Genomic DNA, 15,788 nt, shown 5'->3' with positions numbered 1-15,788 from the left:
ACAGTCCGTGATGTCTCACGGCTTCAGCAGCCGTCCGTGCGGGGGCACATTGCAACACGGGGGGCAAAAAGCCGCCTGCCCATGGCGGTGCCTTCTCCTTGTCCCTGCTGTCACCTGCTTGGAGACAGCTGAAGATGAGCGTTTTCCATCTGTCCCCTGGCTGTCAGCAAAGACGCCAGCAGCGTGCCGGCACCCCGAGCCGGTGCTGGGCTCCCGTGGTGCCGCAACGTCGGGGCTCTGCTGGAGCCGCCGGCACAGGGCGCCGGAGCCGCCTGTGCAGCCTGCGAATCGGGACGTCGTGAGTGGCCTGGAGAACAGGAACCGACGAGCCGGGGTGAGGGAGAAGGAAACAGAGCAGCGAGCGTTCTGTCGGTGTTTCTGTCTGTATTGGTGCACAGGGCGATGCGCACCGGCACGTGCCAGTGATGGAACGCTGCCCAAGCCGTTAGGAACCGGAGCTGGAAGCGTCTACCGGTGGTTGTTGTTCAGCATTTATTCAGCGGTTGTGCGGTGCAGGGGACGGCACGGCGCCGGTGTTCGGCGGGCGAGGGGCGAGCTGTGGCGTTGCAAACCTGCGCGTCTGGTGTCCCCTCCTGGCAAAAAATAATCCATCGGATCCTGTGGGTGAAGAATTAAAGAGCAGAATAACGTTACCAGCAGAGAACCGCACAGAACAAACCTCCTGCGAGATCTGCTTGATAAAGGTAACTCTAAGCTGTAATAGAATTTCTTCACCACTTAAAGGGCTTGCAAAGGGAACTGCTGGGGTGCTTTAGGATGAGAAGATACAGGATAACGGGAGCGAATCCCTTCCAGCCAGCTCGTCCCAGGAAGGATCAAGAGGGGATTTAACCAGAGTAGGCTCGTAATTCCATCAAAATCAAGTTTTCCGAGGAAAACGTGTGTTTTCTTGCAAATGGAATAATTGTTGAATCAATTATAACCCAGAATTGAATCAGTTGAATAATTGAATATTTGAAGTAAAATGATTATTTCAAAAGCTTTGCATCCTAGAAAATGTCCCGTTTCTGAATGTAGCTCAACCCCATTTTCACGTTCACATTTTTACCGTTTTTGACAGAAAACAGCACTAGGGCTCGCGCGTTGGAAATGCTGGAACCCACATTTAATCGTTTAAACCAGAGCTCAGTCTGCCCTAAACGCCAAAGAGCTGGCGCTGGAAACGCACCTGGGCAGCAGCGCCGGGACGGGCTGGGGGTAGCGGGAATTACTGGGTGTTGGGAGCAAAGGCTGAAGTCCCCACGTCCCAGAGTCCTGGGGACCTGGGGGGTGCAGCAGCCAACTTCGGGTGACGAAATTAACGGTGCGTCGACACCAAATCCCGCCATTGCCTGTCTGTGGAGCGCTCCGCCTCTGGGAACATCAGGACCAGTGTAGACGTTAGCGCAAGTGCTTCTGTATGTATTGCCCATAGGCGATGTGTTATTTGCCGTTACCCTACGCGCAGCGCAGCCCCGGAGCCCCCGGCGCGTTTCCCAGAGCCCGCGGACACCTCTGGTGTTTTACAGAACGGGAAACTGAGCCACAAAGGTGAAAGGAGGTTTTCAGCGCCAATGCATCTGAGTCGTGGCGTCCTCACCCCGTGACACCTAAACCTCCCTTACCCAAAGCGAGGGGAACCCCTCCGTCAGCGCCCGTGGGGAACCTCGTGTTTGGTGCCGCTTGGTGGGTACCGAAGCACCGAGGTTGCATTTTCCAGTTTATGTCTTGGTTTTGTGTCTTAGAGATGGTGTAACTTGTCACCACAGCTTGTGCAGAGCGCTGACAGGTCATGGTGGAGTGAGATACGGCAACAGGAATGGCATCAGTGCCTGTCCTGCACGGCCCTGGGAGGAGAGGATGTGTCACCGTCTGCACGGTGACAGTGGGACAGGAATGGATGAGTGTCACCATCTGCACGGTGACAGTGGGAAAGGAGTGGATGAGTGTCACCATCTGCACGGTGACAGTGGGACAGGAGTGGATGAGTGTCACCATCTGCACGGTGACAGTGGGACAGGAGCGGATGAGTGTCACCATCTGTATGGTGACAGTGGGACAGGAGTGGATGAGTGTCACCATCTGCACGGTGACAGTGGGACAGGAATGGATGAGTGTCACCATCTGCACAGTGACAGTGGGACAGGAGTGGATGAGTGTCACTATCTGCATGGTGACAGTGGACAGGAGCAGATGAGTGTCACCATCTGCACAGCACAGGTCACACTGGCGGGGACAGGAGAGGATGAGTGTCACCATCTGCACGGTGACAGTGGGACAGGAGTGGATGAGTGTCACCATCTGTATGGTGACAGTGGGACAGGAATGGATGAGTGTCACCGTCTGCACAGCACAGGTCACACTGGCGGGGACAGGAGTGGATGAGTGTCACCATCTGCACAGTGACAGTGGGACAGGAGCAGATGAGTGTCACCATCTGCACGGTGACAGTGGGACTGGGAAAAGCCCAGTTTCAGTGGTCTGGGTAGGACAGGGGAGGCCCAGCTCCTGCCAGCAGCTGCAGCCCTGGTGTGGACTCGGTTGCACCGGTGTGCACTGGGTTCCACTGGTATGCACTGGGTTCCACTGGTGTGCACTGGGTTCCACTGGTGTGCACTGGGTTGCACTGGGTTGCACTGGTGTACACTGGGTTCCACTGGTGTGCACTGTGTTCTACTGGTGTGCACAGGGTTGCAGTGGTGTGCACTGGGTTGCACCAGTGTGCACTGGGTTGCAGTGGTGTGTACTGGGTTCCACCGGTGTGCACTGGGTTGCAGTGGTGTGCACTGGGTTCCACTGGTGTGCACTGGGTTGCAGTGCTGTGCACTGGGTTGCTCTGGTGTGCACTGGGTTGCACTGGGGTGCACCGTGTTGCACCGGTGTGCACTGGGTTACAGTGCTGTGCACTGGCCTGGTGCAGCTCCTCAGCTTCTGCAGAGGTTGGGGTCACTGCTGGGTGACGTCCCACGGGGACAGCTTCAGTATGGAAGTGTGCTGGGCTGTATAACGAGCCGCAGAGATGTGAGGCCATGTGTTCTTGTGCCGTGACGTGCGTGGGTCGTGCCCTGCGCCCGCTCTCCGTGCCCGCCAGCCCTCACCTGCCCTCTGTTTGTGTCCCAGGTGAATGGTGTCAACGTGGTGAAGGTGGGGCACAAGCAGGTGGTCTCCTTGATCCGGCAAGGGGGGAACCACCTGGTGATGAAGGTTGTCTCCGTGAGCCGCAAGCCAGAGTCAGAAGAAGTTGTTCGCAAGAAGGGTAGGTGTGGGCTCCCGGGGGGCTCTGCGGCGGTCGCGTTGCCTGAGGGCGAGCGGGGGCACGGGCCCGCTGTGGGGCTGGTGGGAGGGAGGGCGCCCGAGGGAAGATGGGCCTGTCCTGGGCATGGGCGCCAGGGCTCGCGGGCGCTGCCACGCCGGGACGGGGCTGGGAAGGGAGCGGGGTCGGGCAGCGCGGCGGCTGCCGGCCAGGCCTCCCGCGGTTCGGGCTGTGGGACACGGCAGCTCCATCGGCAGCTCCATCATCGCACCGGGGCTGAGTGCGCTCGGCCCAGCCGGACCCAGCTCCTCCTCGGGAAGAGCTGCGTGGGTGCCTGCAGCCCTTGTGCCCCAAGCAAAGACCCCCAGCCGGGGGTGGCGGAGGGAACGGCCCCGCACTGTGGGGGCGATGGAGCTGCCCCTGCTCAGTGTGGGGTGGTCGAGGTGGAGAACTGTCCCCGTGGGGCTGGCGCTGGAGCCCGCAGGAGCGCAGGGGGTGCCAACATGGGGCCTGTGCTCAGGCGGGCTGGCACTGGCGCTGCCTGGGGGGGCTGGGGGGCACAGCCAATGCCAGGGCTGCCGGCGGGGGGGTAGGACTTGCAGGGGCACATCTGGAGGGCAGCTGGTTGGGGGGCAGCCAGCTGTGCACAGGGGACACAGCACAGCACACAGCCGTGGAGGCCAAGAGCACGTCTGGCAGCGGCTGGCAATGGCGAGTGAACATCTGGCAGCAGCTGTGTGCGCGGAGGATGGGGCTCCATCCACGGGCAAGCAGCTGTAGAAGGCAGAGGCACATCTGGGAACAGCTGGCAGCACGGGCAGGCTGTCCCTGTCCATCCTGGCGCTGGGCCCTGTGCGGGGACACCAGCTGTGGGGCAGGAGCGTTTTCTGGGGGAGCCCAGTGCTGGGGAACGGGAGCGAGGGGTGAGAGGAACGGAGGGTGACGGGAGTGAGGGGTGACCGGAGCAGGGGGTGACGGGAGCAGGGGGTGATGGGCACAGGGGGTGACGGCAGCGGGCGGTGATGGGCGCAGGGGGTGATGGGCGCAGGGGGTGACGGCAGCGGGGGGTGATGGTTGCAGGGGGTGACGGGTGCAGGGGGTGACGGGCGCAGGGGGTGACGGCAGCGGGGGGTGACGGCATCGGGGGGCTCCCAGCGCAGCACGCGGGGCGTGGGAGATGGAGGCAGCTCCGCACGCTGACACTAAGAGCTGTAATTACACTGTCACGGCACAAAGGCACGAGTTGTGGGAAAGGCTGCGGCTCGAGAATCGGTGCTGGAACCACCACCAGCGCCGCTCGCCACTTCTCCCGGTGCTTCCAGCCCCCGGTGCTGCCCGGTGCTGCCCATCGCTGCCCGGTGCTGCCCATCGCTGCCCATCGCTGCCCGTGCCCTGAGCCCACAGAGCTGGGCAGCTGCTCTTGCAGCACAAGGTGTGGGCCCGGGGCCAAGTCCCCACTGCAGGACGCTTGGGGTGGCCAGACCCCCATGCCCCCAGGGCTCTGTGGTGCAGGGGGCGATGGAGGCCCGAGTGGGACTGGCGCTTTGTGGCTGAATCCGCCCCTGTTGGGGTCTCTGATGCAGGCAGCGCCAGCAGAGCCTGAAGCTGCGGTTGCCATGGCAATGCCTGAGCGTTGAATCCGGCATTGTCAGCGAGCGGGAGGAGGAGGAGGCGCCCCAAGTGAAGAGGAAGAGCCTCCAACTCGTCCCCGCCGCGGTGGGCTCATGGCATGCGGCGCCCGGGGGGCAGCCCCGCGCCCCGGCCCGGCTGAGCAGCCCCGGCGGGCCCCCCGCCCCGGCACAGCCCCGCGCCTGCCCGCGCCTGCCATGCGCCCCCGCCGCCCGGCACGGAGCCGGCCGCCGTCAGCGCCGCGCTAGGGCCGGAGCCCCGGCCTGGAGCAGCCGAGGAGGGTGGGTGGGCGGCATCGCCGGGGCCGCGCCGAGGCGGGAATGAGAGACTGAGATCGGGCCTGCTGGACGCGTTCCTCCTCCTCCCCTCCACCCATGGCGTGCGCGGCGGGGAGGCAGCCATCGGAGCTGTGCGCCGCGTCCCGCAGGCAGGCGGCCAGCTGCCTCCGGCACCTTTAGTTCGCGGGAGGCTTTCATAGCCGTAGCATTTCCGGTAGCGGCCGGGGCGGGCGCAGCCCGGGGACATGACTTGGACTCTCCTCCGCTGAGGGCTGCGGCGGCCCGGGCAGCGTCCACGTGGCGGCGGAGCCAGCGGCCCCTCGGCGCCGGGGCCTGCCCCGCGCCCCGGACTGTGCTACCGAGACCATGAAGAAGTTCGCTTCCACGCGCAGCCTCAATAAGATCCTGCAGCAGTGCGACTCCTCATCCCGCGAGTACGAGGAGATCCAGGCTGTGGAGAAGAAGTGGCACCTGCATCTGGCCACTCCTCGTAAGTTCCTGGACAAGAAAAGCAAAATGCCGTCTCTCTTCCTTTCAGCTCCGCCGCCTCCCAAGAGAGCGCCCAGCACCACCCTGACGCTGCGTTCCAAGTCCATGACGGCCGAGCTGGAGGAGCTGGGTAAGGGCCGCGGGGCCGGCGCACGGTGCATGGGGAGCATGCGGGGCCGCGGCCGAGCGGGCGGCGCTCACCGGGTCCGGTGTGCAGAGGGGTCCGTGAGCAGGGGCCGACGCGCAGCTCCTGCGCTGAACTTTCTGTTGCGCTTAGCGGCGCGGGGGTGAGATCCCGGTGCCACCGCCGCAGCGCGTGGGAGCCCCCGCAGAGCCGGTCCCCCCCGTGCCGCCTCCCTGAGAGGTGACATGGGGAGGGACGCCGGTAGCTCCGTGTGCTTGCAGAGCGGCTCGTGCCCCGTCCATCGGGCACCCTGCTCCTCCCGCACGCCAAGCAGCCCCTTGTCTTGATTTCCTTCTCGCTCCAGGCAGATGCCACATGCTGCCAGATTATCTGGCGTCCCATGGGCTGCCCTCCCCCCGTACACACGCTCACACGTTCTGCTGTCACTACAGAGCCCACCCACGTTTCCAGATGCTTTGGTATCCCAGCTTGCATCTCCATGTTCCTCGATTCTCTCAAAGCCTGTCCACCCCCTCCCCATCCTCACTGCCAGCTGCCCCGTGCTGAAGCCCCCGGTCTCCCCATCGTCCCGGTGATCCCGTCCAGCCCGCACGTCCCTGGGCTTCCCCGGCAGCATCGTGGGTGCTCGCGGGCTCCTCGGGCCGTCCCTCCCGCAGCGCAGAGCGATGTGCCCGTGGTGCTGTGCGGACCCGTGTGCTGCGGATGCAGCGGGTGCTGGGCAGGACGCGCGGCTGCCGGTAGTGGTGCCGGGGCGGCCGGTGGCAGGAGGTGCGGGGGGACCCTCCCGGAGCCCTCGGGGCGCCGCGCTCCGCCCTGCAGCGCGAGTGCCGGCGTGTCGGCTCTGCCCGGCCGGGCTGTCCGGCGCTGGGCCAGGGATGCTGCTCTCGGCACCGCCTGCTGCCCTGGCTCATGCTCCAGCTGGTTTTCATCAGTATGAGTGGTTTTGCCGTGTGGAGGTGTGGCGATGCGTACGGATGAGGCTGCTGGCCACGGGGCGGAGGCTGCGCGGGGCAGAGCCCGGTGCTGCCGGGAGGAGGCAGGGGCCCCGCAGAGACCCCAGCACCCCCTCTTTGTCAGGGTGCTGCAGGAAGGTCTGCGACCTCTGCTCTGCTCTGCTCCCTGTCCTGCACGCATGGCCAGGCTCTACAGCCCTGCCGGCTTCTCCGAAAGAGGTGATCTCGGGGGCCGAGGCTCACAGGGAGCATGGGTTCGAAGGGACAAATCCTGGCATTGAAGGGCTTGCATCAACTGGCCGTTGGCCACTGGGATTTCTCACCCCAGCCTGCTCCCCGCTTCTCCAGACCTCGTCACTAAACCTGAAGACACTGTGTTTACATGTGGCCATTAGGAGAAGCCTCAGAACAGCCCCTTTCCTTCGCCTTTTTGCTCTTCCCTCTGCGCAGATACTGCCCAGACCCCAAGTGTCACATTTTTACTCTCGGTGGCTGGTCCTGAAGGCCATTCCTGGCCAGCGCCTTCCCCAGCCCCACGTGCCCGGCTCTGCGGGGCGTCACGGCCGAGCTGAGCCCGGCGGGACAGACACACTGCCACTGCACTGCCCGTGCAGAGGGACGGACACACTGCCATCACACTGCCCGTGCAGAGGGACGGACACACTGCCATCACACTGCCCGTGCAGAGGGACAGACACACTGCCACCGCACTGCCCGTGCAGAGGGACAGACACACTGCCACCGCACTGCCCGTGCAGAGGGACGGACACACTGCCACCGCACTGCCCGTGCAGAGGGACAGACACACTGCCATCACACTGCCCGTGCAGAGGGACAGACACACTGCCATCACACTGCCCGTGCAGAGGGACGGACACACTGCCACCGCACTGCCCGTGCAGAGGGACGGACACACTGCCACCGCACTGCCCGTGCAGAGGGACAGACACACTGCCATCACACTGCCCGTGCAGAGGGACGGACACACTGCCACTGCACTGCCCGTGCAGAGGGACGGACACACTGCCACCGCACTGCCCGTGCAGAGGGACAGACACACTGCCACCGCACTGCCCGTGCAGAGGGACAGACACACTGCCACCGCACTGCCCGTGCAGAGGGACAGACACACTGCCACCGCACTGCCCGTGCAGAGGGACGGACACACTGCCACCGCACTGCCCGTGCAGAGGGACGGACACACTGCCATCACACTGCCCGTGCAGAGGGACAGACACACTGCCACCGCACTGCCCCTGCAGAGGGACAGACACACTGCCACCGCACTGCCCGTGCAGAGGGACAGACACACTGCCACCGCACTGCCCGTGCAGAGGGACGGACACACTGCCATCACACTGCCCGTGCAGAGGGACAGACACACTGCCACCGCACTGCCCGTGCAGAGGGACAGACACACTGCCATCACACTGCCCGTGCAGAGGGACGGACACACTGCCATCACACTGCCCGTGCAGAGGGACGGACACACTGCCACCGCACTGCCCGTGCAGAGGGACGGACACACTGCCATCACACTGCCCGTGCAGAGGGACGGACACACTGCCACCGCACTGCCCGTGCAGAGGGACGGACACACTGCCACTGCACTGCCCCTGCAGAGGGACGGACACACTGCCATCACACTGCCCGTGCAGAGGGACAGACACACTGCCATCACACTGCCCGTGCAGAGGGACGGACACACTGCCACTGCACTGCCCCTGCAGAGGGACGGACACACTGCCATCACACTGCCCGTGCAGAGGGACGGACACACTGCCACCGCACTGCCCGTGCAGAGGGACAGACACACTGCCACCGCACTGCCCGTGCAGAGGGACAGACACACTGCCACCGCACTGCCCCTGCAGAGGGACGGACACACTGCCATCACACTGCCCGTGCAGAGGGACAGACACACTGCCACTGCACTGCCCTCGCGGGTGCCAGGTGGGGTGTGGGACAGGGACACCCCCAGGGGACGGGCTGCCCCACGGCACCCGCGGCGGTGGCGGAGCGGCCCCGCCGCCAGGTTTCTGGCAAGCGGAGGGGGAGGGAGCCAGCTCGTGGAAAGGGAACTCACGAAAAGCGGAGAAATAGCTCTGCCAGAGAATATGTTAAAGATATGATAAAGACCCCGAGGTCTCCCGGTGGATTTTGCAGCCTGATGCTGCCTCTCCTCTGCCTGGAGAGGGATGAGGCGCTGCAGCTGCCCCTGTGTCCCGGGAGAGGGATTTGTAGACACCTTCTCCAGGAAATTGTGGTAGTTTGTCCCCACTTCATGTCCTGTGGGTCGTGGACTGAGCAGTGCTGGTCCTGCCACACATCCCAGGGAGAAGGGCACAGGCAGAATGGGGGATCGTTCCTTCTCCCACGCTCTGTCTCCTGGTGGTTGATCCTCAGGGGGCAGTTCTGGTGCAGGTCAGCACCCCCACGCCTCGGTGCTGTGCGAGGTTAGAGCCTTTTCTGAGGGGATGGCGCTGTTAGAGAAAGGGCCATTTCCACCTGCAGCTTTGTTGGGGGTCTCTGCCCCGTTTCCTTGCAGCCCGTCCCTGTCCTGCAGAGCGCCCGGTGTGCACGCAGCCGTGCCATCACGTCGTGCTGCATGCGGTGCCCGTGGTTCCCAGCCAGCGGCTCGCGAAGCGCTCCTGGCTGCGGCCCTGGCGCCCGCGGGACGCGGAGCAAACCGGCTCTGGAGACGTGCGGGCTGCCGAGTCTCCTCTGGGAGCCAGCGGGGATTAAAAGCTCCTGAAAGAGCTTCTCCCTGGCTCAGGCATTCAGTGCCATCCAGACCTCTCCGGGTCTGGTTTCCTTCTGGCACGGCGCCGTCCCTCTGCCCGCTGGTCTGAGAAGGGGTGGAGGGCTCAGCCGTGGGGCAGCTGGAGCCGGGCCGTGTCGGTCTCTGCCCACCCACGGGGCCAGGGTGGGCGCTGGCCGTCCCACGGAGGGGACACGGCGCCAGGACAGGCGCTGGCTGTCCCACGGAGGGGACACGGCGCCAAGGGACACACACGAGGTGCTGCACCCTCTGCCTGAGCCTTTGTCAGAGAGCCCCGGCGAGGCTGGCGTGGGCTCGCTGCCAGGGCCCGATCCTGCCCGCATGCTGGAGGCAGCGAGGCTGGAGCTGGGGATGAACTCAGGAACTGTGCATGCCATTCACCTTGTCTTTTGTTTCTTGATTCCAAGCCTCCATGCGGAGAAGAAAAGGGGGTGAGTGAAACCGCACATCCTGGGGCTCCTTCCTTCCCCGTCAGCCCCCAGCCGGCGCCTGGACCCCCGCACACGCAGTGCTCCCCCGGGCTGGCCGGGACCCCCCGCACACGCAGTGCTCCCCCGGGCTGGCCGGGACCCCCCGCACACGCAGTGCTCCCCCGGGCTGGCCGGGACCCCCCGCACACGCAGTGCTCCCCCGGGCTGGCCGGGACCCCCCGCACACGCAGTGCTCCCCCGGGCTGGCCGGGACCCCCCGCACACGCAGTGCTCCCCCGGGCTGGCCGGGACCCCCCGCACACGCAGTGCTCCCCCGGGCTGGCCGGGACCCCCCGCACACGCAGTGCTCCCCCGGGCTGGCCGGGACCCCCCGCACACGCAGTGCTCCCCCGGGCTGGCCGGGACCCCCCGCACACGCAGTGCTCCCCCGGGCTGTCCCATCTCCCCTGCGTGTCACGGGAGGGCCCAGCTCTGTGGCCACCACGTAGGGCTCTGGAGGGGCAGCAAAGGCCAGAACTGTTGCGGTTGTGTTGGGCTCCCGTTGGTGCCCGTTTGCCACCCAGCCCCGTGCGTCTCCAGCTCTGCCTTCCCCAGGGGTTGTACTCGCTCCGTGTTTGCTCCGTGGCAAAAATGCCCGGTGTGCGTCCCCAGGTGCGAGTGCTGTGCGCAGGGTCCCTCAGCCCCGGGTCAGGCCTCTGGAGCTCGGTCGGATGAAACGGCGGCCGCGCTCTCTGCCATGTCCCGCAGCTCCAGGCTGTCCTGGAGACACCTGGGGACGTCCCGCAGAGCGGGCAGGGCTCGGTGGCGGCTCTGAGCACAGCCCTGAGCTGGCTGGGGCAGAGCTGGTGGCCGCAGGGCTCCGCGTGTGCCGGGTGCCGGGTGCGCTGCGCAGTGTCCGTGTGGACATTGCACGGGGGATGTGACAAACAGGAGGTTCTTGCGGGGCTGAGAGCTGGTAGGGGGCAGCGGTGGATGGAGCGAGAAGGCTCGTCCTGGGCCAGCACGCGGCTCTGCGTTTCTCCAGCACCGGGCGGGGGGAGGGAGCCTGGAGAGCTGAGCCCAGTTCTGAGCCTTTCAGAAGCAAAACTCTGTCCTGGTGATGCGGAGCTGAACTGCGTCCCAAGAACAGGGAATATGAGGGACCAGCTCTGTCACCCTAACAGTGGTGATGGAGGGAGGAAGCTGAGCAGCTTCCAGAGACAGCCCTGGGGCAGCCCTCCAGCACACGGTCACCTTTACAGTCAGCCGGTGGCGTGTCCCGCTGAGCCTTGGCTGTCTCCGTGCAGTCACTCGCCGTTTGTCCCCAAGGGCTGAGCCAGGTCCCCTCTGAGCGGGCAGAGCCTCCCCGTGCCTCCGGTGCTGAGTGCGGCCCGAGAGGCGCACGGCAGCGCGGTGGGGGCGCCGCGCAGTCCCCAGAGACAGGGACAGCCGGGTTCTGGAGGCGCCGTGACGAGGGCGTTCGGGAGCTGGCCCGAGCTGTTCCTGGGAGCCGGCGCAGGTCCTTGGTGCCAGGGCCTTGCTGGAGACCTGCGCCAAGGGTGGTGGCCTCAGCGGGCACCTAAGTCCCCTGGCAAAGACCACTTGGTGTCTGTGTCGGTGCAGGGCTCGCTCCCCCGCAGGCTGGGCCTCTGAAATGTGTGGGACTCATTTTTAGTTTGTATAACTGAGGAATGCCGGCTTACAGACTGCGGCACGACACCCCCAGAGCTCCCAGCCATGGACACGGGGTGCGCGGGGGCCTCGTCGCTCCTGCACAGGAGTCCACTCGGGGAGGAAACGTCCCAGTTTGTCCCAAAGACACTGGAGTGACTGGTTGTGCTGGAGCCAGACGGAGTCCCGTGGAGTCCCCTGGCCTTCTGTGTCACCGCGGTCCCTGCGGTGCCGGGTTCCCCTCACCCGCAGCCCACGCCCCGCTCAGCCCAGCGAGGGGGACTCATTCCGAATATCAAAATGTATCTGGGCAAACCTGTGCTCTTTTCATGTAAGGATCGAGGCTTCCTTGGAGCGCAGCAGAGCTGGGAGCCGTGCCCCAGGCCCGGAGCTCGGGCTGGTCAGGGCGCACGGGCGGCACCGGTGCAGCGCGGTGGGGACAGCGCGGTGGGGACAGCGCGGTGGGGACAGCGCGGCGGTGCCGGCTGCGGGGCCCAGCCAGGCCGGTGCCTGGCAATGCGTTGTGGCGGGTGGGAGCTCCAGAAACACCTCCGAGAGCTGGGTTGGCTGCAGCTGGGGGCGAGAGGCCTGAGAGCTGCTCTGCAGCTCCGCGTTCAGCAGGCCCAGGAGCAGCTGTCCCTGGGGGACAGACACTCCCTGGGGGACGGTCACTCCCTGTGGGACGGTCACTCCCTGTGGGATGGTCACCCCCTGTGGGACAGTCACCCCCTGTGGGACAGTCACCCCCTGTGGGACAGTCACCCCCTGTGGGATGGTCACCCCCTGTGGGACGGTCACCCCCTGTGGGACGGTCACTCCTTGTGGGGACGGTCACTCCCTGCGGGGATGATCACTCCCTGTGGGATGGTCACCCCCTGTGGGATGGTCACCCCCTGTGGGATGGTCACTCCCTGTGGGACGGTCACTCCTTGTGGGGATAAGCCCCTCACAGGGGAGCTGCCTCGGTGCGATGACCCTTACTGACCCGTTTGCCTTTCTGTTTGGAATTGCAGAGAAGCTGGACGAGATCTTGGCGGCAGCGGAGCCGGCGCTGAGGGCAGACCTCGTGGAAGCGGACTCTCGGGCAGCCACTGTGAAGCAGCGACCAACGAGCCGGCGCATCACGCCAGCAGAGATCAGTGTGAGAGAGGGGGGCTCGCGGCGCCGGGGGGCACGTCGCGCTGTGCCGGCGCTGAGCGCCAGCGGGGGGACGGGGGCTCTCCAGGAGAGACCATGGGGGACACGGGGACACAGAGCAGGGGGCTGGGCGGGTGGGGGGAGCTGGCCGGGCTGTTTGGCCCTCGCTCGCCAGGACGGGATTGCCACGGGGAGGGTGTAAGAGCAGATCTGGAGGAGCCTGGAAAGCTGAGCTGGAGAGCTTAGTCTGGCTGCAGTTTTCTGGATGTGAAACTGGAAATTAGGAGGAATCAAAGAAGAGAAAAACACCATCTCCGAGGGGAACAGGGATGGAGTAGGAGTGGGGCTGCCAGCTCCAGGCTGTCTGGATTGCGAAAGTGCAGCAGGTGGTGGGAGGCAGCTTCTGGAGCAGGAGGGAAAGTGGGACAGGCTGAGCAGAGCCCGGCCTGAGCCGAGCCTTCCCCGAGCCTTCCCACGGAGGAGGGTGCGCTGGAGCCACCGCGCGAGCCGGCATCTCCGCGGAACCAGCGTCACCATACCACCCACCCTGGGCACAGAGAGGGGACAGGGCAGGGGGACAGGGCAGAGGAGAGGGCAGGAGGGTTTCCCCTTCAGACGGCAGTGGCACAGGGTGGGAGGTGGGCTGCTGAAGGCAGAGGTGAGGACGGCGTCCGTCCTTGTCCCCAGAGGTGCCGCTGCTCCAGGGCCACCACAGTTCCCCGTGCAGGGACGGGGCCGGGCTGCAGATCGATGTGGGGCAGAGCTCGGTGTCACCGCGGGCAGAAGGGCCAGGGCGCTGAGATGAGCGTTGTGTCCTCTCAGCTGAGTCTCGCCGATGTCCGGGATGGAAATGTCCCTTTTTCCCTTGCAGTCCCTCTTTGAACGCCAGGGAATGGCAGCACACTCGGGGGTCCTGGCGGGAGCTGAGAAGCCCCATGTTTCACTGCGCAAAGGAATTCCACGGACAAAATCTGTAGGTAAGGCCGACCGGGGCGGAATCCCTTCCTAAAGAGCAAAGGCGTTCCCGTGGAGCGTTTGTGCCTGCACAGGAGCCGCAGGACGGCTTGCAACACCAGAGCTGTGAAGGGAGGTGTTCAATGGGGTGTCTGCCTTGGCAGCTGCCTGTGTCTCGAGGAGCCCGTTCCAACGCTGGAGCGGTCAGACCGGAGCCCTCCAGAGCTCCTTTCCTCTCTGCGGCTCCTTACCGGAGGAGTTTCCCCGCGCTCTGTGCTGGCAGACGGGGGTCGGTGGGTGATGTTCTGTCTGCCCATGCTGGGCTGGGCGTGCAGGGAGCTGAGCCTGGAGCCATGAGTGGCAACAGCCTGTGGTGGTGGAGCAGGTGACGCTCATCCGAGGGCTGTTGGGGTCTGCAGAGCCCATCCCAGGAGGTTCGTGGTGCAGCTAAAACCGAAAATGTGCTGGAGGTGGCAGGAGGAGGCAGAGCAGAGTGGGGCGGGTGACACAGCGGCAGTGTGGGGTCTCATCTTCCCCTCCGGGTTTGTGTGCCGTTGGGTGTCAGCCGAGTGGTGACACTGAGCCTGGTGACACTGAGCCTGGTGACACCGAGCCGTGGTGACACCAAACCTGGTGACACCAAACCTGGTGACACTGAGCAGTGGTGACACCAAGCCGTGGTAACACCGAGCCTGGTGACACCGAGCCTGGCGACACTGAGCAGTGGTGACACCGAGCCGTGGTGACACGGAGCAGTGGTGACACTGAGCCTGGTGACACCGAGCTGTGGTGACACTGAGCCATGGTAACACCAAGCCTGGTGACACTGAGCAGTGGTGACACCAAGCCGTGGTGACACCGAGCCTGGTGACATTGAGCAGGGGTGACACCGAGCCGTGGTGACACGGAGCAGTGGTGACACTGAGCCTGGTGACACCGAACCATGGTGACACTGAGCCATGGTGACACCGAGCCTGGTGACTCTGAGCAGTGGTGGCACGGAGCCGTGGTGGCAGCGGGTCTGAGGGCGTGCGGGTCGGAGCTGGGTGAGCGCGTTGTCACTCACATGGAGGGGCTGAGGGCAGGAGGAAGGGGAGTGGGGACAAAAGCCGTGTGCCGTGTGACAAGTGTTCACTGTAGGCAATCCCCAGGCACCATTTGATAGCAATGGCGATGCCAAAACAAATTGTGTGGTTAACACACAAAATAAATGAATAGAAAGTAAGTTCTGCTTCAGGCTGCAGCTGAGAGCAGCACAGTCCTAGCAAGGATGTAAAAACCGGTTGAAAAGTGCAAGGGTTAGTATGCAAAATGTGCTTTTCAGCGTACAGAGCCACAGAATTGCTGTGTGCGTGCCTCGCGTTTGTGTTTGCACGGGGGCAGCTGGCAGCCCTGGTCCCACCGAGGCTGCGCTGAGCGGCAGAGAGCGAGAGATGATCAGACGTGTGTGTGCGATCGATCCGCAAAACAAACTCGGAGAGCTGATCCTAGGAACACGAGCAGCGAGTGGGCGCCGGAGGGGCTCGCACCGCGCGTTGGTAGAGCTGCCGTCCCACCCCGAACCCGCGGGCAGCAGCTCCCGTGACTGCGGAACCGAAATAGAGCCGGGGCCCGGCAGCTGATGAGGCGCCGCGCGCCGCGTTGGAGGCGAACGTGGGCAGGAGTTGGTTGCTCATCCCTGGCGAGGCTGTGGACGTACGTGGCGGGGAGGGAGCGGAGCTGCTGCCGGGGGCCGGGGGGCGCAGCAGCACCCGCCGCGGGCCGGACGGAGCAGAAGGGCCCGCGGGACGGTCCAATGTGGACAAAGGGCTCAGCAGCGCGTGCAGGGGGGGATTCCTCTCACCCTGCCACACGTGGTGACAGCGCAGGCGTCTCCATCGCACTGAGGTGCCACAAACTGGACTGCGAACTGGCTGAAGGGAAGGAGCCAGAGAGTCGTGGTCAATGAGGCAGAGTCCAGTTGAGGCCTGGATCCAGTGCAGTGCCCCACGGGGCAGTGCTGGGGACAGTACTGCTCGATATGTTCGTCAATGACTTGGATGAGGGAAGAGAGTGACTGTCAGCAAGTTTGCTGGTGACACCAAGCT

At 64.9% G+C, this 15,788-nt stretch overlaps 1 protein-coding gene across 2 annotated transcripts in view; it reads left to right on the top strand.

The window, feature by feature from the left end:
• SHANK3 (SH3 and multiple ankyrin repeat domains 3) overlaps window positions 1–15,788 on the top strand; it is a 410,126-nt gene that overhangs the window by 346,795 nt on the left and 47,543 nt on the right. The window contains exons 17-21 of one of the 2 annotated variants that reach the window (XM_065860710.2): window positions 3,121–3,256; window positions 5,699–5,779; window positions 9,937–9,960; window positions 12,624–12,751; window positions 13,619–13,724. In XM_065860710.2, the coding sequence (XP_065716782.1) occupies window positions 3,121–3,256; window positions 5,699–5,779; window positions 9,937–9,960; window positions 12,624–12,751; window positions 13,619–13,724 (475 nt within the window). The remainder of the gene's footprint in view (window positions 1–3,120; window positions 3,257–5,698; window positions 5,780–9,936; window positions 9,961–12,623; window positions 12,752–13,618; window positions 13,725–15,788) is intronic. The other variant, XM_065860718.2, reaches the window with a different exon arrangement.

This window comes from Patagioenas fasciata, chromosome 1, assembly GCF_037038585.1.
Source record: "Patagioenas fasciata isolate bPatFas1 chromosome 1, bPatFas1.hap1, whole genome shotgun sequence".
NCBI classification, from domain to species: Eukaryota; Metazoa; Chordata; class Aves; order Columbiformes; family Columbidae; genus Patagioenas; species Patagioenas fasciata.
Note: the sequence above shows the minus strand (reverse complement) of the source record. Positions and strands in the feature narration are given on the sequence as shown.